This window comes from Solanum pennellii, chromosome 1 (genome assembly GCF_001406875.1).
Source record: "Solanum pennellii chromosome 1, SPENNV200".
In the NCBI taxonomy this organism is placed as follows: Eukaryota; Viridiplantae; Streptophyta; class Magnoliopsida; order Solanales; family Solanaceae; genus Solanum; species Solanum pennellii.
The window spans coordinates 98,129,541-98,157,060 of NC_028637.1; the positions used below are offsets into that span (position 1 = coordinate 98,129,541).

The window sequence follows — 27,520 nt, forward strand, 5'->3', positions numbered from 1 at the left end:
ATAAAACTGATCTAGTTCAATGTTAATAATATTGTGTAAATTTATTTTTTTAGAAATCTACATAATTCGAGCAACTTTATTTTCTATTTTTCATTAAACAAACCAACCGAACTCGATTGACTATTTTTGCAAAAAAAAAAAAAAAGAGCTTAAAGAGTATAAATAATCCATTATCATATATAGTAACAAAAACAATGAAACATTTAAGCAGTTATGATCTTTTAAGTTTGTAAAAAGTATGTTTATTCGTCAAATATTCTATGCGTTTTATTTAATCGTTGTTTTAGTTTTTTCTTCTCGTTTTAGGAAAAATAATAAATAGAAAATGTACTTTACTCTTGAATATATAATATATTTCTTTATCTTTAAGAGTTTAGTTGGAAACAATTCAAGAAAATGACAATTGAAAAAATGAAAATTATTTTAAAAAGTATGTTTAGCATATGTCAAACATCTTATGAATTCTATTTTTGATGTCGTTTTAGTTCTTTTTCTCGTTAAGAAAAAATATAAATACAAAATGCACTTTACTCTTAATACATGATAAAGTTCTTTTAAGCTAAGAGTTTGATCAGAAACAATTCAAGAAACTGATAATTATTTAAATTATTAAAAAAATAAAAATTAACCGACAACAAAGAATCTAAGTTCGTCATATTTTTGTATTTTTTACTAATACCGATCAGACACGGCATGAGTTCAGCACAAAGATTTAAAAAATGTAAAACTGATCGAGTTCAATATTAATGATATCGTGTAAATTTATTTTTTTAGAAATCTACATAATTCGAGCAACTTCATTTTCTATTTTTCATTAAAGAAACTAACCGAACTCGGTTGACTATTTTTGAAAAAAAAAAAGAGCTTATAGAGTATAAATAATCCATTACCATAGTAACAAAAATAATGAAACATCTAAGCAGTTATGCTCATTTAAGTTTGCGAGAAGTATGTTTAGTTGTCAAATATTCTATGTGTTTTATTTTATCGTCATTTTAGTTTTTTTCTTCTCGTTTTAAGAAAAATAATAAATAGAAAATGTACTTTACTCTTGAAGGATTTAGTCGAAAAAAGGTGAAAAAATAAAAATTATTTAAAAAAGTATGTTTGGCATATGTCAAACATCTTAATTTTATATTTTTGATGTTGTTTTAGTTGTTTTTTCCATTAAAAAAACATATAAATACAAAATGCATCTTACTCTAATACATGATAAAGTTCTTTAATGTTAAGAGTTTGATCAGAAACAATTCAAGAAAATGATAATTATTTAAACTATTAAAAAAAATAAAAATTAACCGACAACAATGAATCTAAATTCGTCATATTTTTTTGTATTTTTTACTAATACTGATCAAACACGGCATGAGTTCAGCACAAAGATCTAAAAAACATAAAACTGATCTAGTTCAATGTTAATAATATTGTGTAAATTTATTTTTTTAGAAATCTACATAATTCGAGCAACTTCATTTTCTATTTTTCATTAAACAAACCAACCGAACTCGATTGACTATTTTTGCAAAAAAAAAAAAGAGCTTAAAGAGTATAAATAATCCATTATCATAGTAACAAAAACAATGAAACATTTAAGCAGTTATGATCTTTTAAGTTTGTAAAAAGTATGTTTATTCGTCAAATATTCTATGCGTTTTATTTAATCGTTGTTTTAGTTTTTTCTTCTCATTTTAGGAAAAATAATAAATAAAAAATGTACTTTACTCTTGAGTATATAGTATATTTCTTTATCTTTAAGAGTTTAGTTGGAAACATTTCAAGAAAATGACAATTGAAAAAATGAAAATTATTTTAAAAAGTATGTTTAACATATATGTCAAACATCTTATGAATTCTATTTTTGATGTCATTTTAGTTTTTTTTCTCGTCAAGAAAAAATATAAATACAAAATGCACTTTAGTCTTAATACATGATAAAAAAAATTTTAAAGCTAAGAGTTTGATCAGAAACAATACAAAAAAATAATAATTATTTAAATTATTAAAAAAAATAAAAATAAACCGACAACAAAGAATCTGAATTCGTCATATTTTTGTATTTTTTACTAATACTAATCAAACACGGCATGAGTTCAGCACAAAAATCTAAAAAAAGTAAAACTGATCGAGTTCAATGTTAATGATATCGTGTAAATTTATTTTTTTTAGAAATCTACATAATTCGAGCAACTTCATTTCTATTTTTCATTAAAGAAACTAACCGAACTCGATTGACTATTTTTGAAGAAAAAAAAAAGAGCTTATAGAGTATAAATAATTCATTATTTAATGAAAGTCTTAAGCCAACAAAAAATAATGGTCTAACCGTGGTAAAGATTAGGGTTTGACCCCAACAATGCATTTTACAATTCTGCAATATAAGAAATCGATCGAATCGATTCGTATTTTTAATTATTATTTTATATCAATTAAGATTTTTTGATAGATTTTTCAAAGTTTAATTGAATGCGGTTAGTTTGGACTTTGATGGTCCATTTTCATATTTCTTAATGGTGTCAAATATCCTCCACGTTCTACTATAGTTATTGTTTTAATTCCTCTTCTCATTAAGAAAAATTACACTTTACTCTTGAATACTGATATACCTTTTCAATGTAAAGAGTTTAGTCGGAAACAATTCAAAAAATGAAAATTATTTAGATTATTTTGAAAAAATGAAAACTCACCGTCCAACTATTAATTTAAAATTTGTCATTTTTCATTTTTTTCTATCAATAGTAATCAAGCACGACTGTATTTTCTAGCATAAAAATGTAGAAAATGTAAGATCTTTCAGACTCAATCGTTTAAGAATCAAGTATTTTTCTTTGAAGAAATCTACAAAATTTGATAACTTTTTTCGTTTAAAAAATCGATCAAATTCAGTTAGATATTTTTGCAAAAAAATAAAAGCAAAAAGTACTAATAAAAAGAATGAAGTCTTAAATCAAGAAACATCAACGGTCTGGTGATGGTAAAGAACAAATTTTGGCCCACGATGATGCATTTTATAATTGTGTAGTGTAAAAGATCATTCAAATCGGTTATTATTTTCAATTATTTATTTTATACAATCAAAACTTTCCAATCAATGTTTAATAGATTCCCCTAAAAATTTAATCTAATGTGGTTGTTTTTGGATTTTGGTGGTCCGTTTTCATCTTTCTTAATTGTGTTAGAAGAAATTAAAACAACAGATCTTATCACTACTTCGTGACAATTGAGAAATTGTTTTCGAGTGTTAGAAAATAATTCGACTAGTGTCAATATCGGGTAGCCAAATATAGCTCAGGCTTTAAATTTTGAAATGTATAAATAAAGTATATATAGTGTAGCAATGTATAAATATATTTTGATTCGTATACCAATCTCTCAAAATTTAAAAAAAAATAAAATAGTAAAATCTGTACAAGCCTATTCTACAGTACTCAAGAACAAAGAGATTTAATTAACCTAATCTCAATATTATTTCCTCCGTCTTAATTTACATGACACAATTTTCTTTTTAATTCATTTTTTTAAAAAAATGTCACATTTCTATAATTAGAAAGAATTACTCACTACTTCCAACAATTACCGTCCACTATACTATTTTAGAATGTCCAACAAATGTCACATTCAAGATATCGCATTTATTATTCAAAGCATGACATAGTAAAATTATCCTTCTATTTATAGTTTTCTTAACAAATGNCCAACAATTACCGTCCACTATACTATTTTAGAATGTCCAACAAATGTCACATTCAAGATATCGTATTTATTATTCAAAGCATGACATAGTAAAATTATCCTTCTATTTATAGTTTTCTTAACAAATGTGCAAAATAAATAATGGGCTAGTGTCATTGGACAGAGAGAATAACTTTAAAAATAATTCTTTTACCGAAATGATTAGCCACAAAGAAAGTAAAATCAATTCTTAAATTTCATATCAAGTCAAACAAAACAACGTTACATAAATTAAAAAAAATTATTAGTTTTGACTAAGTCAATTGTGTCTCTTCTTGTTAGCCTCTCTCCTTTGTTGCCATTTGCTTATATCATTTCATGACCCACAATATTATATAATACCCACTCGCCCGGCCAATTAATTATATAATTAATTAGTCTAATTAATGATGTAATTAGGTGTTTTCTAATCAATCAATTAGATCAAAACTCAACATTTTCTCTCTTTGTTCTTCAAAAAAAAATAAAAAATGGGAGGATTAGATGTAATTAGAACAAGTTTACGTGATGAATACGAAGTGACAGATATTTTAGGACGAGGAGGATTTTCAGTAGTAAGGAGAGGAAAGAACAGAACAACAAATGAAGTTGTTGCAATCAAGACTCTCCGACGGTACGAGCCAGTACCATCGGAGAAGAAAGAAAATAACATTAAAATTAATAAGTCGTCGTCGGGAGTAGTACCAGGTTTGATATGTGATACTTTATTGACAAATGAATTGTTAGTTATGAGGAAGATCGTTGAAGATGTTTCTCCTCATCCTAATGTTATTCATTTGTACGATGTTTGTGATGATTCTTTTGGTGTTCATCTTATATTGGAGCTTTGTTCTGGTGGGGAGCTTTTTGATCGGATTGTCGGACAACCTAGGTATTTTTTAATTCATTTGACTCAATATAGAGTTTAATTTTATTTTTTTCTTCGTTTTATATAAATATAATTAGTCTCTCTAGCTCGTCTCTCTCCTCCATCTCACAATCTCGCTACGGTAGATATACAAATACATATGTATATCAGTTACATATATAATTATCTGACAAATTTACATATACAATTCGTCGCTCTCCTCCTTCTCCCAAACTCTCTCGCCTCTCTCCTCCCTCTCCAAATTTCACTCGCCTCTCTCGTCCTTCCAACAAGTAGCCACAAATCATAATTAGCAAGATATAACTATAGAGCATAATTAAGTTATTTTTGAGTGATTATATCAAATATTCCCCTATTAATAAAGAGCAAAATAAAATATCTCATCTTATTTTGGCTTGTATACGTCTATTGTAAAAAATAAAATCAGGGGCGGAGGCAACATATACTTAGAGGTTCATCCGAACCTCCTTTGGTGAAAAATATTACTATTATATATGACTCAAATTATTTTTTAGATATATATAATAGATGTCGAACCCCAGCAATGTGCATATGTTTGTTTCATAGAAAGGTTGGAATTAATTTTGTTTTATCCCTTTCCTTATTCGTAATTGACAAATCAATGGAAAAAAAAATAACAGGTCGAGTTCAAGGAGTGCTTAAGAATTGATTTTCTCATTCCTGAATATTCGATGTGGGAAACTCAACAATATTGCATACACCTAAGCTTGTCAATTGAAACGTAGACGATATAATACAAAGTCTAATATTAATAAATAAAAATTGAGATATGGACGTAACTCTGATATCGTGATAATGCTTTGAACAGGTATAACGAGGCCAGGGCTGCTGCAGTGGTGAGACAAATAGCTAAGGGACTTGAGGCGTTACATGGGGCAAACATAGTTCATAGGGACTTGAAACCAGAAAACTGTTTATTTTTAAACAAAGATGAGAATTCACCATTAAAGATTATGGACTTTGGTCTTAGCTCTTTTGAGGATTTTGCAGATCCAGTGGTTGGTTTATTTGGTTCAATTGATTATGTTTCACCAGAAGCACTTTCAAGGGATAAAATCACTACTAAGACTGATATTTGGTCACTTGGTGTTATTCTTTACATTCTTCTCTCCGGGTTAGTACGTACATTCGTATTATTAATATTTTTTGTACTATCAGATCATTTTAGATTATTATAGCAGATAAACATGTTTTATTTTAAATATTTAAACTATAAATTTCATATCTTAAAGAAGACGTACTTATAGCTTTGTAAGAAATCAGTTAAACATCCAAAGAATAGCAATTACGAATTTTTTTGCGATATCAAAGAAAAAAGATTAATTTGAATAGATTTCCTAGGTACTAAGTAACCACCTCAATTATTGTGCATTGTTTTATTATATTGTTTAACATGTTGTATACATCATATTATTTATTAAAATTTTCTCATTATATAATTATGAAGGAACCTAACTCATACCTTCCCCCATTAAGGACAATATTAGAAGTAGCTAACTTTAAAGTCTTAAGGGGAAACAATGGACACAAAATAGCAAAATATTTAGTGTAATTTCACTAGCGAAATTGAAAATTACAAATATATAATATAAAGCACATGTTATTGATGTTTTATTAATATAAAATATAATATAACTTCAGGTACCCACCTTTCTTCGCACCGTCCAATCGTCAAAAGCAACAAATGATATTAAATGTAAGTCACCCTTCCTATTATTTCACATAAAAAAATTAATTTATTTTCCTCTATTAAAATTTAACAAATTAATGCAGGGACAATTTAGCTTTGATGAGAAAACATGGAAGAATATATCTTCATCAGCAAAACAACTAATTTCCAATCTTTTAAAAGTTGATCCCAACATGAGGCCTACTGCTCAACAGGTATTATATATACGGTATAATTTTTTGATCTGCTCATGACATGTAATAATAATTAGCTGAGGTGTACGTAAACTGATATAACGTAGATAGTTGAAGATGCATGGGTGAGGGGAGAGTTAGCAAAGGAAGAAGAAACGGACGCTGAGATTGTATCTCGTCTACAAAGCTTCAACGCGCGGCGTAAGTTTCGTGCAGCAGCTATGGCTAGTGTTCTCAGCAGTAGTTTTAGTTTGAGAAGTAAAAAATTGAAGAAATTAGTTGGTTCATCATATGATCTCAAGCCTCAAGAATTAGAAAAATTGAGTCACATTTTCAAGAAAATGTAAGTTTAGTATTATTTATTATTATTACTATACGTTATGAAATTTGTTACTATTATGTTTTGTTGTAATTGTATATATAGATGCAAAAATGGAGAAAATGCAACATTGTTGGAGTTTGAAGAGGTGTTAAAAGCAATGGAAATGACATCATTAGTGGGATTAGCAGAGAGGATATTTGATCTATTTGATCACAATCGTGATGGAACGGTTGATATGAGAGAGATAATTGGTGGCTTCTCTAGTCTCAAATATTCACAAGGGGATGATGCACTTCGTCTATGTTTTCAGGTACGAGTCTCATGCTCCTAAAAGAGTTTAAGGTCACTTAATGTGTCATCGAGGGTGTATATGAGTTTAGTTAGTCAAACAGATGAGTATTTTTGAGAGCGTCTGACAGTTTAGGAACTAAACTGATAATTTTGCTTTCAAGTGTTTTCAATACTTCAATTTAATGTTATGAGGTACCAATATATGATACAATTGTAATTTAATTTGCACCTCAATGAATATTTATTATAATTTATATGTTAATTTTGATACTTCAATTTTTTTTTGTAATCAGTTGTATGATACTGATCGATCAGGCTGCATTAGCAAGGAAGAAGTTGCATCCATGTTGAGAGTAATAATTCTATTCCTTTTCTTATATTTTGCGAGTCAAACAATTTTTTATTAGTATTTTCACGTGATCCTCAAAAATGTACGTTTTTATTTAAATAATTTGATGAAAATATTGTAGGCACTTCCTGAAGATTGTCTTCCATTGGATATAACAGAAGCTGGAAAACTTGATGAGATATTTGATTTAATGGATGCAAATAGTGATGGCAAAGTCACTTTTGATGAGTTTAAAGCTGCTATGCAAAGAGATAGTTCACTTCAAGATGTTGTACTATCCTCACTTCGTCCTAATTAATTATTATATTTTAATTATTTGTACGTACCACACTGTACTAATTATATTTATAATCTCTTAACTTTTCTTCACATTTCATTTTATTATCACTACTCACATGAGTAGTTAATTGGGAAGCTTTATTCTACATATAAATGTATTTTTCTTTTTCACTACTAGCTATTATCGCATGTAGTTTTTTATCCTTTATTTTATGTTACTATATCCTTATTGTTTCGGCCCCCTTTTTTATCAAGTTTTCAAAGGATTATTGGGAACAACCCAGTTATGATTATTGTTTCGGCCCCCTTTTTTATCAAGTTTTCAAAGGATTATTGGGAACAACCCAGTTATGGTTCTGAGGCAGAGATAAGATCTGAATATACTATATTTTCTTGAGAAAATATATAAGTATTTCCTGAATTATACTTGAAATTTCAAAGACATATTTATACTGTATTAAGATTCTATTACTTCTGAACTTGTTTTATAAATAATTTTTCACTTTTTTTTTTGACTTAGTAAAGTAAAAATGTGTGATTTCGGACATAGATTGGGACTACTTATACATTTTTCCTAATTCTCTTTATTACACTTGTTATATATACTATACTCTAAAGACGGTGCTTGTTATAAAATTAAATAATCTGTCATAGTAAGATTAAGATCAATCATACTAAAAATAATCTAGAATGAAGGCAAAAAGAAGGGTTTTTCTGAAGAGAAAAGCTTGTGTGATGAAGAAGACAATGGAGCTTTGTGACATCAAGGCTTGTGTGATCATCAAGGCAATGTAAAATTTTACTAATGGTGTATTAACACAATATATGTTTAGGTATTGCCCATTGTATTATATTATTATTAGTCTAAATACAATATTTGTTACATAAATTCCATCATGGTACACTAGCTCAAGCTTCTTTTATATTTCATTGATAATGCATTTCTTGGATTAAACAAGAAAAGAGTAGCAATTCCATTTCTGCAAATACTTAGATATTATGGTTGTTTGATGGTTCATGTCATGGAATCATTTCACGGATGGAAACTAGCAATGCAGTGAGAGATTGTAATAGAAATTACTACGTTTTCACTACTATACTGGAATAAACATTTTCCTCAAACAGTGTCCATCCAACAAATTCAAAAGCAAGGTTTCATGAGGAGAGTAAATCATTCACCCGATTATCATCTTGACAGAAAAAATTCAGCTGGTTCCTTCACAATTCAAATCAGCAATAATAATGAATAAAGCAACACTTCTCTCTAGTTTCTTGTATATAAGACAAAAATGAGCAAGCTGCTGTGGTATATATCATTCATAGTATATAACAGAGAAGATGAAATCCAGTTACGATACCCCCCGCGTCCAGCAGGCCTTGATAGATATATTGCCAATACAATGAAGCTCTGCTGATTACCTGACTGATCCAAATCTCTGCCATTCAAAACTGATACAACTATGAACTAGTTGCGCTTCTTTTCTAGACTTGCTGCTACACGACGTTGCCTTTGCTTCCAGGCAGGCATCTTACCAGGGAAAGCCCACCTTAACAACCTTTCCCACGCATAGCAGACCAAAAATGTCATGAATGCCCAAATCAGCAGCTTATCTCTCAACCCTTTTGGCATACGAACTAACTTCAACCAGTCATTTAAGTCCCTAAACAAATCTGAGGTAATAACTGTGAAGAAACCCACCGCAGCCAAAAGTGCGTATAAGAATGGTTTGTTTTCAGGTATGCTCTGGTTGAAAGGGTGGCCCATGTAGTTCACAGCAAACGTTGCTACCTGTAGCATCAACCCCACCATGTAGGAAACCGTATTAACAAGGTTTGGATGAAACTCCGAGTCTGGCTCAATGCATTCGTCCGGCATGTACTTGGCAGCTTCATTAACAGAGGAAATTAAGAAAAGTAGGTGGATAGCAAATTGTCCAAGCAGAGAGAGGAAGACATAGGCACAGAAAATGTTAGGATGGGGTCGCTCAGCTGAAAGTGTCGGAAGGGGCCGAGCATGTGAGATAAACAGAAAGAAGGCTGCAGTGAAGACCCCACTGATTGTAGCTTGAATATCACCCAACTTGACACCATCTAAATACATTACACTCAGGACATAGGCAGTAGCAAGGCAGTTTAGTCCAAGTATCTTAAACATCTGCAGGGTGGTTACTAGAGTACTACGACCTTGACGAATGATATCAGTGGTAGGGCAGACAGAAGCATGTTTTGCAGTGAATGGTGATGCCATTGATGCGTCCCCAAGTTTGACAATTGGTGCCTGACCATCACCTCCTCCCTCATTAAGCTCATCCATGAGTTTCTTCAGCTTCTGCCGCTGCATCTCCGCAGGTGTAAGATGGCGATTACCAGCTTGGCTGCTGCTGGTAGCTTTACTTTTTGAAGCACCTTCACCATTTTCTGTAGCAGATTTAAGTTTCTTCAACTTGGCAGGTTTTGCAGTATCATTTTTAGATGATCCATCAGAAGACTTTTGCCCTTTAGGGGGAGGTATTGCATTAAGTAGAGCTACTCCCACATGTGCCTGAAAGAAGCAAATCCCACTAGTCTCACTTATCGGAAAAATGGTTATCACCCAAAAAGAATATTACAACACGGAAGAAGCATACTATGCAGTTAAGTAAAACTATAAAGCAGGCNGAGGAGAGTAAATCATTCACCCGATTATCATCTTGACAGAAAAAATTCAGCTGGTTCCTTCACAATTCAAATCAGCAATAATAATGAATAAAGCAACACTTCTCTCTAGTTTCTTGTATATAAGACAAAAATGAGCAAGCTGCTGTGGTATATATCATTCATAGTATATAACAGAGAAGATGAAATCCAGTTACGATACCCCCCCGCGTCCAGCAGGCCTTGATAGATATATTGCCAATACAATGAAGCTCTGCTGATTACCTGACTGATCCAAATCTCTGCCATTCAAAACTGATACAACTATGAACTAGTTGCGCTTCTTTTCTAGACTTGCTGCTACACGACGTTGCCTTTGCTTCCAGGCAGGCATCTTACCAGGGAAAGCCCACCTTAACAACCTTTCCCACGCATAGCAGACCAAAAATGTCATGAATGCCCAAATCAGCAGCTTATCTCTCAACCCTTTTGGCATACGAACTAACTTCAACCAGTCATTTAAGTCCCTAAACAAATCTGAGGTAATAACTGTGAAGAAACCCACCGCAGCCAAAAGTGCGTATAAGAATGGTTTGTTTTCAGGTATGCTCTGGTTGAAAGGGTGGCCCATGTAGTTCACAGCAAACGTTGCTACCTGTAGCATCAACCCCACCATGTAGGAAACCGTATTAACAAGGTTTGGATGAAACTCCGAGTCTGGCTCAATGCATTCGTCCGGCATGTACTTGGCAGCTTCATTAACAGAGGAAATTAAGAAAAGTAGGTGGATAGCAAATTGTCCAAGCAGAGAGAGGAAGACATAGGCACAGAAAATGTTAGGATGGGGTCGCTCAGCTGAAAGTGTCGGAAGGGGCCGAGCATGTGAGATAAACAGAAAGAAGGCTGCAGTGAAGACCCCACTGATTGTAGCTTGAATATCACCCAACTTGACACCATCTAAATACATTACACTCAGGACATAGGCAGTAGCAAGGCAGTTTAGTCCAAGTATCTTAAACATCTGCAGGGTGGTTACTAGAGTACTACGACCTTGACGAATGATATCAGTGGTAGGGCAGACAGAAGCATGTTTTGCAGTGAATGGTGATGCCATTGATGCGTCCCCAAGTTTGACAATTGGTGCCTGACCATCACCTCCTCCCTCATTAAGCTCATCCATGAGTTTCTTCAGCTTCTGCCGCTGCATCTCCGCAGGTGTAAGATGGCGATTACCAGCTTGGCTGCTGCTGGTAGCTTTACTTTTTGAAGCACCTTCACCATTTTCTGTAGCAGATTTAAGTTTCTTCAACTTGGCAGGTTTTGCAGTATCATTTTTAGATGATCCATCAGAAGACTTTTGCCCTTTAGGGGGAGGTATTGCATTAAGTAGAGCTACTCCCACATGTGCCTGAAAGAAGCAAATCCCACTAGTCTCACTTATCGGAAAAATGGTTATCACCCAAAAAGAATATTACAACACGGAAGAAGCATACTATGCAGTTAAGTAAAACTATAAAGCAGGCCAAACAGCAATGCATCAAAAAAGTGCAATAAACTGCATCTCCATCTCACAATACGCACAAAAAACGAACCCACTTAAGTTGGTACTTGAACATCTACAAATAACAAGCAAGGGACAGTAGTGAGGGGAAAGAGGGGTGTATAGGAAGGAGAGCTCAGAGCATAGATAGTTGCTCACACAAATTGCCACATCAGCACAAAGAAACTAACGGCAATACACTGATAAACTACATATGATCAACTAACGATTAATTATGTAACACAAGGCAGCTCACCTCTGCCAGATCCCTCCTACTACATGGGCAGAGGACTAGTCATTTTTCCAGATGTACTCGTGTCATACAAGTTCGACACTTGGTATGGGTACTCCATATAGAATTTTCAAAATACACAAACACTTGCTGAAAGGATTGGATGTACCCTAAGGATAATTACCCATGCCAGACAAAGCCCAAGCAACAAAAGACCACAAGACTATTTCCTTGCAATAAATCAAGGTGCTAAGGTAGCTTCCAATCAAAAGGCCTCAGAAAATTGAAGCAAGTTCTGCACCCATTTGACAAATAATTTGTTGAAATAAAACAACATAATACCTGCTTTAGAGCTCCAACATCATTAGTCCCATCACCACACATCAATGTCATTCTTCCCACGGACTTAAAAGTGGTTAATATAAGTTCTTTTTGCTCAGGGGCAACCCTTGCAAATACCTGGGTAAAATGATAAATTTGTCAGGATATGAGTGAAAGAGTGTGTGTGTGTGTGTGTAGGTGAGAGAGAGAGAGAGAGAGAGAGAGAGAAGGCAGGTTTTATCACATATTTCCAACCTTTACATAAGGAACAACTTTGGGGACAGCAGATGTCTGCTGCAACATCTCGATGCACTCGCCTCCAATACAGAGATCGTAAGCTTCTGATAAAGCTCCAACTTCATTTTCACTACAAATGTAACATAAGATTATGAAAGCTGAAAGAGAATATGATTGACTAATGTTTTGTTTATTGCACAAAATATCTCAGTTAATTCATCTTATTTTTTTAAAGAATTTGGTACTATGCATAGACGAGTAGAAAATACAATTAGGTCACTTCTAATGTAAGCATGAATTAGCAATCTAGTAAAAATAGTAACTTGCATGTTATAAAATGGTTTACTCACAATACCAAACTGACCATGTACAAATCTTCACACTTTCAGCGTAATAAGTTAAAGCCATTTACATGAATAATATAACTTCCTTTAGCTAATTCTTCAATAAAAGGAAAAGCAAAAAAAAAAATGTTTAAGATCAATGATGCAGATTCCCAATCTTGTTAGTACGACGACAACAAAGAACATAAAGCAATTGGGGACTGTTAAAGAGTAAAATCTTCAATAAAATAAATAATAAGGCGAACTGTTTATGAGCATAGTTCAATACTGCATTAAACATTCATTTTCTACCTGTAGCTGACTATATCGGTCTCATCAGGAGAAACCCAGGCATATTCTTCCTTGTTCTTAGCACGTCCCAGAATCAGCGCTGGTTTTGAGATAATATGGACTTGTTGAGCCACGTGGCAAGCTGTTAAAGCTTGATCACCAGTAATCATGACCTATTAAATCATGGTTATAGCTGAGTACTGGGAGCTTCAAAGTGATAAGACTTAGAATAAATTCTCTCTTTTTTTTTAGAATGTAAGTGGTAATCCAATATATATGTGATGTGTTTTCACAATACTTCAAACCTTATTCAACGCTGAAATTTTAAAGAATAACTCAATTGAAGATGGCACTCATAGGCTTTAACAAGTCAAATTAGGTGTCACTAATTAGTTAAGGACTTTTTGAGAAGGAAAAAAAAGTCCTTAACTAATTCGTTAAGGACTACTAACTAAAACAACATCACCAATTGTTCAGCACAGTACAAATAAGTAAGTGGCTGAGAACACAAGAAACAAGGAAAAGAAAAAAATTAGCCAAACCAAACCTACCAAGTCATGAGATGATTGCTTTAATTCAGTCAAGACAGTGGCTGAGTCTCCTCTGATGGGGCAATTGAACACCTAATAAATCATCAAGAAGTAATACAAAACATGTCAAATAGGCTGCACAATATCCCTGGAACAAACATCAGATCATTATAGCACCAAAGGGAAAATGAGTTTTTACCGCAAAACCAGCAAAAGTAAGCCCACTTTCCACTACATCTCTCTCCAGGCTTCTGGCTTCACTAACCTTCACCAAGTTGAGCATGGAGAAAAGTTCAAAGAAATTGAAGTGTAAAAGAACAAAGAACGTAGAAAACAGGATACAAAGTGATAATCAAACAATTCAGAGTTAGAGAAACTTTTTGCTATGGAGGGGTTCTTACTGTCATATCTGGCAGAGACTTAAAAGCCAGAGCCAAAACACGTGATCCTTGACGGGTGTATTTTTTATAGGTTGGCACGTAGGATTGTGGCACATCAATGAGCCTTTCCTGTATTGTCTCCGGTGCACCCTGGAAATATTTTTAGTAGGAGAAATTGATTTAATTAGCAACTTGCATTATTAAATATTAACTGTACAACGGAAACCAATAAATGTTTTTTAGTGAAACAAGTTCATTTGAACTTGCGGACTGAACTGGGGAATCATTCCCAAATGCACTTACTTTAGCTTTAAAATAAACAAGCCAACCAAACAAACACAAAGAAAAAGTTCCCAAGAAATAGAGTGGAAGAAAAAGTTGCCTAGAAATAAAGTAGCAGCACTGGCTTTATCTGCCTCCTCATGTGATGCAAAACAGTGAATCAAAAGCATGTCTTATAGTTATATGGACACACCGTAACACACAGCACTTCCAGATTAATCAAAGTGCTTCCACAATAAATAATTACTATCGTCAGAAAATACTTTTGCCACAAACACCAACTTTCTTTATCATTTGACAAGAACAAACATGAAATAGGTTTTACCATATCATGATGACAACTCCAAAGGGCATTCTTCTACAGTTGATTCCCTATAAAACTGCTCATATAGTGTACTAAGTTGCATTAAGCTTTACTTATACACTGTTTGGTCATCATTTTTGTTGCTAACCTAAACAATATTTTGTTAACGTACAAATAAATCTATGTATTATTACATGTGGGATAGAAGATGGAATACAAATACGAGAATTAGTAATATATGGATTAAAGCAACAAAAATCACCAAAATGACTCTCAATCCCTTTAAAAAAGATAAACAAAACACATATTTTAAACTATGCATTGTACAAGGAATGATACCCGCACTATGATTGATGCACTACACACACTACATTATCAATTCCTGCATTATAATCCCTATATTACAATCCTTGCATTATTAATCCATACATGACCTGTCTCTTTAGCAACTGACCCTTTTAGAATTATTTCAATGCCTCCACTTGGACCAACTGACCCTTGACCTCATTCAATCCAACAAAGCTGGATAAGAAGGAACTAGGCATCAAACCTTGACAAAAGCAAAAAATTGCTCCTGAACACGAACAACAGCAGCCATTCTTTTCAAGTGAGAAGCAAAATGATGTCGCTGCACAATTTGAACAGCATCACCTCCACCTCTGCAGTAATCAGTATTAAGAAAGAAAAAATATCAACAACAAGATAAGACAACTTTTTTTGGAAAAAAGAAGGATAAACAGCTATTTTTCTTGTTAGAAGTTCAAGAAGGAACAAAATCTAAGAAACAGATCCATTGCACAAACGATAATTTTCTATTAAGCCATTTCTATCAAAATAATCCCTCCATGTTATCCAGACTGTGTTAGATGAATACAGATTAAAAAACAGAACTTTGAATCCAATAAAGATGCTTGAAAGCACTTCCAACTAATAAGGATGATGAGGAATAGTGGTATGTTCATTACTGTTGGTCAAAGAATTTATTTATTTAACTAAATGAGGGACAACCTGAAGAGACGATGAAAGGCAATAAATGAGCCAATCCACAACAACTTAAGGTCATAAGAAGTTATCACTCTAGCTGAACTGATTCTAACAATAACACAACAATTGAAGTCCTCTATGTCACAAGCAAAAGGTGAACAACATTGGAGCTAGTATTGTTTGTTGAAGATTTGATGAAAATAACATTTGAATGGATTTGGTTCCAAAACAGAAAGGGACATTTACTTTTTGGAAGTTGAGGCTATCTTAGAATTGTGAGAACAAAATAGCTATTTGGAACTCCACTAAAAACTACTGGGCAATGGAAGTTGGTTTCTCCGCCTGTTTGGCCAAGCTTCCAATATCAGCTTATTTGGAAGTGTTCNGAGAACAAAATAGCTATTTGGAACTCCACTAAAAACTACTGGGCAATGGAAGTTGGTTTCTCCACCTGTTTGGCCAAGCTTCCAATATCAGCTTATTTGGAAGTGTTCTTCGAGAAAGTACTTCAAAGTACTTTTGGAGAGACACAATTTGTGTTTCGCTAACCAATTTGAAACACACAATATGACAGCAGAAATTTGCACTTCCCCAAGATCTCAAAAGTAAATCTAGGGAAAAGCTACAATTTTCAGTTTCCGAAAAATAGCTTTTGTTGCTACTCAAAAACACTTTTTTTCCTCCTAGGTCAAACACCTCAATTCTCTAAAATAAGCAATAACAACATACCTAGTGTAATCCCTCAAAGTGGGGTCAGGGGAGGGTAGGATGTACGTAGACCTTACCCCTACCTTTGTGGGATATAGAGGTAGTTTCCAATAGACCCTCGGCTCAAGAAGAAAAGTTTTCGAAACAACTCTAAAAAATAAGCACTTTGAACTTCCCAAAAGCTTGACCAAACAGACTATATACCTTTTTTCATGGAACACGAAAAATAATAGAATAGATCATTCAAACTCATTCACCATCTGCCAGAATTAGTCAAATATTAACTCATAAGACGTGTGTAATTGATTATCCCTTTTCAAAAGAATGTTTAACTTGGAAAAATCAAATGTAACCAGAGGCACAAATGGACAAGCAAAGAAATATGACATGAAAGGAAAGGAATAACTGCAGAACTACAAGGATCAACTGAAGATTATTTAAAGCAATAGACATCTAAGGCCAACACTATTCTTTTCTAATAGAAGTAGGAGATGACATCCCAGGCAAAGCTTACTTTTTTGGCATGGCTTTTTCATCTGATTTATATGTCCAATCAATCCCTTTAAGTGCAGCCTTCTCAAGAGGATCGCCCACCTACAAGAAAACAGGATGTTGGCACCAGATAAGCAAACAGCAATAGTCACCAAAATGAGCATGTTTTTAATGCAAATGTTGAAAATTTAACACTAAATAATACCCCAGAATCAAAACAAATGAAAGATTATATTACTTTTTCCTTCATTCAGATAAGTTGAGATAATTGCATTGAAAACCATGGGAAATGCACAAGTCATATACATTAATGAATACTGTAAATAAAGAAAAAAATGAGGAAAGTTAAGAGGATTCAATTATTTCTTTCTTTTTAATAGGTTAATAATACCCTATTATATCTGAACACCAGCGGTTCATGCCTTGAAAAATATTATTTCCGTGAACTAAATTCTCAGTTTCTTACCCAACATTTTAAGAAAGCTCAATCCAAATGAGAGTCAAGTAAAATCAATTGAGAAAACCTCATCAAATGGCTAACATTTTTGATAACTGAAAACCCCACATGTTACTTAGCAGGCACACGCCTTAAACCACAAAAACTTTATTAAACAACTAATATAAAATACATGAAAGAGACCGAAACTAATAGTGGTCTATGGAACTTTTTTTGTTGTCTATGGATGTTCCAGTGACTATTATATCAGAGCATGTGACGTACAACATAAACAAACATCCATGTGGCATGTAGATTAGACCCCAGTGGGTAGCTTTTCACCAACAAAAAGGAAGTTGGGAAGAACCAAAATCAATGTTCTTCTTACTTGGCTACACAAAGAATATAGAATGAGTTCCAGGACAAAACTATGAAGCAAAATTAGTTACCAGCTTATTGTCCACAAAAACCAAAGAATGACAAGAGGCAAGAATTTCCAGAGTACGAGATGGAACTGTAGTCATTTCTCTTTCTAAGTCCTCACTGTCAGTCAATCCACCAACCCCTGAGAACTCCTGAAATTGGAACACCAAAGAAATCAAAATATTTTTTTTTATGACAAGGAAACCCACAGCCGCTACCCTTTGGGCACGCACAGGGTTAAAACACCGCTCCTATGCAATAGCTCGAAACCACATAGGAGAGGTAACCTGCACTAGGCAAGCCTGGTGAGACGAGCTCGACCCAGAAGGTAAACCCCTTGCTTTCGCTAGCAAGGGGTTTTGAACTTGAGACCTCCAACATGGAAGTCCCAAGCTCAAACCACTGGGCCACCTTCGCGGGTAAGAAATCAAAACGTAAAAGTTCTAAGGTAGAAGACTAAATTATATGACTGTAATACCATGTCATCAGATGTCAAGGTTCCAGTCTTGTCGAAGCAACAAATATCAACCTGCAGGGAGAAAGGGTAAAAAGTAAAAATCAAAACATAGAAGAGAAATTAGAGTCTTAAATCCGAAGAGCATATTGGGAAAAAAACACTGAACACTGAACAATCGAAATGCTGCTAGTGAATTTTTGAAGGCTTAAAACACAAACTTGAGGCCAACACTATAATTTCACATAAGACCAGGAAAGCACCATGAAAAGAATTTGAGCATCCACCCCAAACATAAAAGCAATAAAAAGGGTTATATTCTCTGATATCCATCCTATCGTGCAACCCAATTCTACAACATTTGCGTATTTTTGTCCTTTTTTAAGAAGATTAAAGAATTGACTTGTAGTACAGAGAGATTAGCCTCAATAGGCTGAAGAATGCACCCAAAGCAAGAGTGCAGGCTCGATACAATGATGAGTGGGCCTAGAGTTGTTTATGCTAGGGAGAGAGACACGACTCAACAACCTAACGAGGGAACCTGGAGCAGAGTCAGTGGCTCGATGGGCTAAATTGAGTGAGAAATGAGAGAAGCCCAGTGCAGCTCGACGACCCGGGGTGTGAGAGAGAAGCCAAAAGCAAATACAACAGGTGGAGAAAAGAAATTTATGAAACTAGGCTTACCAAAATTTGGCTTTGATAACATGTGAGCGAAAACTTGAAGGCAGCACATACTTATATAAAGCACATCGCTTCCCCCATGAAGAGATGGCTTTCATAACACCGATCATGATACTATGAATCCATAGGGACCTTAGAACTCCATCCTTTTTTTTAGAATGAAAAAAAAAAAATTAAAAATTATAATGCAATGGTTGGTCTAACAGTAGCCTAACCATGTTAAATGACTATAATGCAAAAGCCAGTGTTCTGTGGATTTGCTTCATTTTCTGAAAGAGGGACNATGATACTATGAATCCATAGGGACCTTAGAACTCCATCCTTTTTTTTAGAATGAAAAAAAAAATTTAAAAAAATTATAATGCAATGGTTGGTCTAACAGTAGCCTAACCATGTTAAATGACTATAATGCAAAAGCCAGTGTTCTGTGGATTTGCTTCATTTTCTGAAAGAGGGACCCCATCAACTATTTCCAGAGACCAAAAAAAACATGAAGAATATAGAGGAAAGAAGACATGCTACCCATCAAGACCCTCAAATTACTCCTGCCCAGAAGGGTCAAGGATTTCAAACGCAAGAAGAAATGTTCAATATGAATACTCTTAGGACATAAAACTCACCTTTCCAGCAAATGGGATCCGGAAAGGTTCTGTGCAGAATATCCCTCGTCGTGCTAGAGCAATTAAAGATGTATTAACAGCTATTGATAACTCCATTGGCAGCTCTGGAGGGATAACTGAAGTAATTATCAATGAACAACTGAGAAACAGCTTGTATTTACTTCTTGTTGGGTCCTCTAGCCCCTGCATATGAGCACGTGTGCCAAGGAGAAAAAAGGAAAGAAATTAGCATTCCGCGACAAAACTTCATTCCACTACAGAAGCATGGCCGGTTAACTGAGTTACTACCGACAGCTGATTTGAAGAAGACAGCAGAAACTAGACAAGCCTAAGGAAATCCAATCAGAGAACGGAGATAATACCTTTTTAAGAACATATCCCGCTGCGATTACGGCAAAAACAACCAAGAAAAGAATAAAAAAACCACTTTCCCAGCTGTTAGCAGTAACCTACAAAAAGTAATATATATGTCATGGTACTTTGAAAATCCAATGATAGCATCACTTGTAGAAACGCAAAAAGTAATGCTCATCTTGAGATACCAGCAGATTAAAGAACAGTATTTACCCTCTCTGTGGAAAATAAAATAGTCCGCATAAGTTTGCCTTGACTTGTTTCGAACCCAGTTCGTAGAACAACAGCTAAGCATCCACCATCAGGGGTCTTCATTGGATAGCTCTACTCATAATGACAATCAAAGGAAGACAAAAAAGGAAATGGAAAAAGTTAATGAATAAATTCTAGAAGCAACTAAACATAAAGAGTTATCAATCATTGACAACCTTATCGGGTGTATGCTGCAAAACTTTGGTTCCACCAAAAAGGACGTGGGCTTTATCTCGCTTTGCAGACAATGTCTCCCCAATTCCTCTACCCATGATTGAAACCTGAATGAATAAAGGGGGAATGATTAGAAGTACAAAGTTATACACTCAGCATATAATAAAGACTTAGAAGCATGAACACCACAAGTTGCAATAAGAGACAGCTTGACGAACTTAAGACACTTATCATTCTGCCATCTCCCGCTCATTATATTCTATAACTGACAGCTCATTAATTTGAAAAGGGCTCAGTGCAGCAATAGCTGGACCTAGCATTCGTAGCTGACACAGAAAGAATTGAACTCCGACAGAAGGATTTGCTACATCCATTAGACAATGGAAGCTGAAAATGTGCAAATATGGAGGCAAGACATGCTCAGTCAAACTCTACAAGTACATATTCCCCTATTAACTGGGGAAAATGGCTATAAATACAGCATTGCCCCTCACAATCAATTTATCAAATTAGAGATAATCTCACCCAAGTCCAATTGAAATGTCAGTCCCTTAACACAACACTGAAAATACCAAAATTTAACACAGGTACCTCTTTGATATCTTTGAACAGTAAATATAAGAAATAATAATAAATGCCAACTAAAAGAGCAGTTCCCCCAGCATCTTGTCTAAGAAAACGAAATAGATATATATAGTGCAGCTTCATTTACTTGTATATAAACAGCATCAAACAGAGAACAGAAAAGGAATATTACCTTCCATTGTGGGGTTGATTCGCCTGTCAGAATAGCCTCATTCACAATAGCAGTTCCAGCTAGCAAAAGCATGTCAGCAGGTACAGACTTGTCTTCTCCATTTTGACCTACAGAGCGCCCGACAGACACAACATCTCCAGGTAACAGTTCAGTCCCAGAGAGTTTCACCCACCTACCATGCACACCTCTCAACACTCAGCATGAAGAATATGCATATCTATCTATTGATGCTTAAATTGCAGTACATGTGGAAAAAAATATATTATAAGGAGCATTGCTTGTCTTGACATACTTTCCACAGCGATACACCATCAAAGTCTGGCTGTCAACTCTTACACGCCTTAATTCAGACAGGGTCTTCAAGCGGCTTTTAGCCATTGTTGACTCAAACATAAACAGCATAAACAAAGTGAACAAACTGTAATACCAGTATTCATCTAAGCACCATAAACCCACACAAAAGACCTGCATGTAATGAGCACCTATTAGATAATTTTGAAAACAAAATAAACAATAGGGCAGTGACTGCAGTAGGAAACTATCAAATAGATAAATGATTTCAATCAAAACATACCTGGAATACAAAGAAAGGCTCCATGACCTGCTCTTTCATTAGTTTCTGAAATGTTGGCTGAGGATATTCAAACCTACATGGGTCAGGTAAGCAAGGAACAATCAGTTCATTGAACTTGCATTTGAAATCAACAAGCTGGAAATGTTAATCGCATAAAGATATTAATTTTATTAGGTCCTAGTCATCAATTAGAATTAAAATAATAATAGCAAGAAAGGTTTAGAAGATACCATAGCGGTCCAAAAGCTATTATAACCTCTGAAGTATTAAGGAGTCCGTGAGTCTATTGCCTTATTGTAGGATTCAAATAAAATTACAACACTGGGCATTTCTTAGCTAAAAATTATGAATACCTTCTTTAAAGCTTACAATTCACCAACACATATAAGATTAGAATAGAAAAGCAAGAATTCCATTCTTGGTCAGACATCAAATCAGGGAGAGAATTTTTTTTCAGTTGAGAACTAGATTTTCTGTTTCTTAAAAAAAATTCTTGCCAAGACTTTTTTACTTCAAGAAAGAGGAGGGGGGGAGCAGAACATTGCAGGAGAGAACCACAAAATGTTCTGTGATGAATGCTTGAAACGGGACAACATAATGATCTGCCAAGGGAATGCATAGAAAAGAGAGAGAACTCACACGTTCCGGCCCCATTTCTCACTTGCAGCAATAACTTTAGCTTCAGTTCCATGGCCAGTATTCTTAAGGTAGTATCCAAACGTCTCTTTTGAAGGGTAAGGAAGTTTGCTGAAAGTTCCTTTCTCCTTTGAATAGATGTATTGTTGCTTCCTGAACTCAAAATAAATCTCATCCACACCGTCAGAAGACGAAGAACCAGCAAGCTGCATAAACAGAGGAGCAATACGACACAATCAGGACATAGAACAAAGAGTTCTCTCTTGGTTGGAAAACAGATAAACCAGTTCAAAGCCTCGAATCTTAGAATCAGTACAGAGCTTGAAACACTAGATTTTTCCATGGATTGACAGCTCTAGGGATGGCGATGGGGCAGGGTGGGGGAGGATTGAAATTTTTTTTAAAAAAAAAAATCTAACAAGGAGCATGATGGAATGAGGGCTTTGTAGATTATCACAAGAAATGAAGATGAAGCTACTGGATGTAGAAATCTGTACCTCAGTTAAGCTAACTACTGGCGTAGAATTCTGTACCTCGGTTAAGCTAGCTACTGGGCATAGAAATGGAAAATGAAGTATATAATATATTGCTGCTGATTCCATCCTTCAGTCTTTGTGCATTATAATTCTTCTTTTGCTATGTGTACAAATATCATTATGTAAATTGTCACAACTATTTTCATCTGTTCTTATAAATGTGTAATTTGTGAGCCATGACTCATTACCTAACTTTAGTTAGTAAATGCAGTGTCTTTTTCTTCTTGGTTGAGATTTTTTTAGAAAATATTTCACCCAACAACACACAGTGAAATTCCACAAGTGGAGTCAGGGAGGGTAGAATGTATGCAAACTTAACCTTGTGGAGGTAGAGAGGCTGTTTCCGGAAGATATTGGTAACTATTGGTGAATGTAATAAAGTTGATTTTATATCAACAGCTCCGTAATTTATGTATAAGATCAGTACTTCCCAGTTTTTTTATGTTCGCCAGGATTAAAGCAACCAGCATATACTTATTTTTCATAAAGGGCTGATACAAGCTTGACCAACATTTTGTTGTTGGTCCATTTGAGGACAAGCGGCAAAAGCATGAAGAATCCTGAATACTCATCTACATGTTGCAATTTACTTCAAGTGACGGAATAAATCACTAAGATGGAGAGATTAGTACCATCCTAATGACATAAAAATGGCAAATGGGTCTCTTTTTAATCAAATTAAACCACCTCATTAGTGGAAGAGAGTTAAAGGTTGCGATGATGCAGAGAATTACTAGTGATTAACACCTACACTTAGATGAACAACTGTTTAATATCTTCCACCAATTGCGAATTCGAGATCTCCACACTCATAACAACCTTACTCCTTCAGTTATCTCTTTGAATTTCAGTTCATTCCTGCAGTAAAAGTACCACGTTGACCCTCAAAATATTTAGTACTCTTAAGGTTGTCACTTAAGTCATAGTTTTCCTTTCTAGCATCTTTTTTGCTGTGAAACATGGTCAACAAGAGATTGTTATGTTTGGACCTCAAGAAATCTTAGGAAGGAACGCCTACAGGGCCCACCTCTAAGCACTCCAATTATATTGAGACAGCAAAACAATTACCAAATAAATAGCAAGATTAGCAATAATGACAAGGCCCTGAGTTCAAGTATTTACATTATTGATCTAATTGGCCACTTAGCTCAGAAGAGGAGGGTAAAGGAGAGAGGAGGCTAGTTTACTCAATTAAGCATTTACAATTTACTTCAGCTTGTTCTGGTAGAGTTGGAATTGGAGTGCAAGCAACACATCCTCTTGCTTCTCATCCAACCCTGCAAGGATGGTAGGATTGGGGAAAGCTGACACATTCTCTATGTTTGATTCTCCTCTTTTACTTCCTTATTAAAGGCAGTGTTGTCAAAGGCACGCTTAAGCCCTGAAGCGAGACTCAAAACGTGTTGAGCGCTTTGCCTCGCTTAATGTGCATTCCAATCTCATCATCAAGGTTCTAAGGCATACTTTTCCTTGTCAATGAGCCTTTTCTGAACACGCGACACTAAACAACTGATATTTCACTTCATAGTGGTTTTGTCCAATTTCTTTATTCATATATTTGTTATTCATGCTTATAATTATATATATTTATGTTTGTTCTCCCTTTGCGCCTTTTTCACTAAATCCCGCACTTTATTTGTGCTTTGCGCTTAATGGTCTGATGGACCTTAGAGCTTTTTGGTGTTTTTTGCTTTTGAAAACACAAATTAAGGGAAGGAAGTAACCCTTGAATCTTTATGCTCTGCTCTCCTCTCTTCTTTTCATCAGAACAAAAATATACTTTAGATTTATAACCCCAACACTTCAATGCACCAAAAAGGAAACGCTAAGAAATGATTGTCACACAATGTTAAGACTCGAAGAGTACAGCATACACATCAATGCTGGCTATGTCTAAAAAATAGTCAACCTCAAAAAGTTCATTAAAATTATTATGTGAGGCAACTTCATAATTGTAACTTTTTCTACAATTATCAACCTTAGGAACAAGTACTAACAGTTAGTATGACTATCACGATAAGGGTGTCAATCTACTGCTATAGCTCACTTGCTCTATGAATAAGTAAAAGAACAATGCAGCCTGTTAAAATTGCTATCATAAAGGAACAATGCCGCCTATTAGACTTCTAACAGAAACGTAATAAAGAAGATAATTAAGGTCAAGAATTGGACCCTGAACAAGTAAGGTGTCCTACTCCAACAGATATTACTCTTGGGAAACCTTCAATTTCCGGTCCTCTTTTTAATTTTTTGGAACGCCTTCAATTTCTGGTCCTCTTTTTTATTTTTTTGGAACGCCTTCAATATTCCATCCTCTTAATCAAAAAAAGAACAGAACGTGGTATAATTTAAGTCAGGTGGTGTTTAAAATTTTCGTCCATTCTTCTTCTTTTTTCTCATTACTTGCGACTTGCGAGTCACTTTCCAATTAGTTAAGATAAAGCTACAATGTAAGTACAAAATACTAAAGATGCATCTAGCAGAAATCTCCTTAAGAACAAGAAAAGAATAGGATTTGTACCTTTCGAAAGTGAAGAGGCACAACTTCTTTACTTCCAGAGAACTTAGCTGGGGTGACTTTACAACAATCTGCTAGATGTATGTCATCCACCTGTCCAGGCAAAGCATTAAAAGAAGTTCAGATTGTCACCCAACTGCAATATGAACCTCATGTCTTTGAATTCTCAATATGCAGTGAGCAAATAGTACACTACTTTAACCACAAGCCTTGTAGCTCGGCCAGTATAAGCCAAGGTTACATATTCCCCATCCTCCTCCTCTTAGCCCCTTGAGTAGCACAATAATTTACAAAATAGCTGGTCAAGATTCAAATTATGAAATAGGAGTCTAAATTGGTATTGAAGTACCTAGAAAATGTTCTATCTATAAATGAAAAAAAAAATCTGTTCATACAGAAGGGAGGAGACTGGGATTACAAATCTTCTTTGCACGACTGCATTGGGACCCTCTCAAATCTCATTTCAATTTCTAAACATGTAGGATGACATAACTAGGTAAAATCATAACAATTCATATCCTGAACTCCATACATATAACACTTTACTTAATCCCCAAGCTATTGATCCCCTCCCATGAGGATAAAACAGACAAAATTTGGCAATCAAGTAAAAATAAGTTGAGCAAACACGTAAGTCATTACAAACTCTTCTTAGGCATAATTCTTACCATTGATGAGGTATCTGAATGAAGATATAAGAACAAAATGTACTATTAAATTTAGCATGCCTGTTTCTACAACAATTCTTTTCTACTTCATATAAAAAAAGCTGCAGGAGAAAAGCAGCCTATCCACTTCAAGTGATACATAGAGATGGTACAATCAAATGGAAACTGAAGTATGGGTGGGTCCAACGTTGAGGTTAAAGGCATATGCCAAGAGAAAGGAATAGTAGCTTAAATATCTAAACATAGTAGTACTACATATGCAGATTTTAATAGATCCATGTTCGTCTCATGCCGGCTAATTCGCGCTGTCATTTTCTATTTAGGTCAAGTTTCATCCTTAATATATCTACTTGTTAAGCAATTTACTACAGTTTTAACTGCTAAAGTTGATTCCTACCTTTCCACAAGTCTTCACCCACACACCCCATAGCCCTCATCCCCACCACCCCTGTCTCCCCACATTCCACTGTATTTGTCTACATTATATATACTTTAAGGCAGTGTTTAGGAAAGTGAGCGCTTCATTGCTTAAAGCGATGAAGCGAAGCGATGCGAGCCTTCTGTGCTTCACAGACTAGAATGAGTATGGAAGCGTCTTATCACTTTTTTCCGCTTCATGCTTCCCTGAACACTGCTTTAAGGATAGGAGTAATATTCTTTTCAAGAAACTAACTTATTTTCCAAGAAAACATTTTCATTCCCACCAAATACACCCTAAATCTGCACCACTAGCATTCCCCCAAGCTTTCTTATCAAAACCCACTAAGATCATAAATTTCACATTGAAACAGACAAAACAAACACCAAGTAAAAAAAGAATAATAAACCAACAATCTAATTAGCTTATTTACAAACCTTGGAATACTGAACGAAACGCTTGAAATCAACGGACCAAACAGTGAACAAGAAGACCAGAGAATGAAAGGCAACGAGGGCACCAAGAACTATCAAAGCATCCGTAATATCTAAGCTAGGTACTACAGTTAGAAGCCAAACACCGTAGAGGATAACAAAGGGCCAAACATCCAAACGCCATGACCAGTGTCTCTTCTTGAGTAAATCCACACTCTCCACCACTTTCCCACCCACTTGAAACCGCGTCATCTCTCAATTCTCTCCAATGCGCCGCCGCTGTCGCTGTCGCCGTCGCCGTCCCGCCGATTGATACGATCTTAACGAACAGTTAAAAATTCCGATCTAGTTGAATGAGATTGGGGGAGAAAGAGAGGAGACGAGGTTTCACTGATGCGTTATATAGACTTATATATATTAAAAAAAAAAAAAAAAGGCAAACGAGGAATTGGAATCTTGAAAAGGAAGTNTATATATATTAAAAAAAAAAAAAAAAAGGCAAACGAGGAATTGGAATCTTGAAAAGGAAGTAGAGATTTTATTTTACTAGATTTTTCAGTTTCAAAGCTTATATATTATGTTATGTTCAAAAATAAAAAGGGAAA

At 34.6% G+C, this 27,520-nt stretch overlaps 2 protein-coding genes across 2 annotated transcripts; one reads left to right on the forward strand and one right to left on the reverse strand.

Moving 5' to 3' along the window:
• Positions 1 to 4,152: 4,152 nt before the first annotated feature.
• Positions 4,153 to 7,896, forward strand: LOC107028598 (calcium and calcium/calmodulin-dependent serine/threonine-protein kinase-like). Its single transcript, XM_015229730.2, has 8 exons — positions 4,153 to 4,600; positions 5,427 to 5,732; positions 6,260 to 6,314; positions 6,392 to 6,502; positions 6,589 to 6,824; positions 6,906 to 7,113; positions 7,388 to 7,447; positions 7,565 to 7,896. Exons 1-8 carry the CDS (start codon positions 4,200 to 4,202, stop codon positions 7,739 to 7,741), a joined length of 1,554 nt encoding a protein of 517 aa, XP_015085216.1. The 5' UTR covers positions 4,153 to 4,199; the 3' UTR covers positions 7,742 to 7,896.
• A 2,484-nt stretch (positions 7,897 to 10,380) lies between these two features.
• Positions 10,381 to 27,167, reverse strand: LOC107007062 (probable manganese-transporting ATPase PDR2). Its single transcript, XM_015205531.2, has 21 exons — positions 26,919 to 27,167; positions 25,399 to 25,488; positions 22,345 to 22,547; positions 21,706 to 21,778; positions 21,424 to 21,596; positions 21,132 to 21,303; positions 20,377 to 20,481; positions 20,162 to 20,272; positions 19,957 to 20,043; positions 19,595 to 19,777; positions 18,318 to 18,368; positions 17,866 to 17,991; positions 17,003 to 17,082; positions 15,347 to 15,455; positions 14,232 to 14,360; positions 14,030 to 14,095; positions 13,852 to 13,923; positions 13,322 to 13,473; positions 12,705 to 12,816; positions 12,471 to 12,587; positions 10,381 to 11,764 (listed from the first exon to the last, which is right to left on the reverse strand). The coding sequence occupies exons 1-21, from the start codon at positions 27,165 to 27,167 to the stop codon at positions 10,688 to 10,690; spliced, it is 3,537 nt and encodes a 1,178-aa protein (XP_015061017.1). The 3' UTR covers positions 10,381 to 10,687.
• Between the last annotated feature and the right edge of the window lie 353 nt (positions 27,168 to 27,520).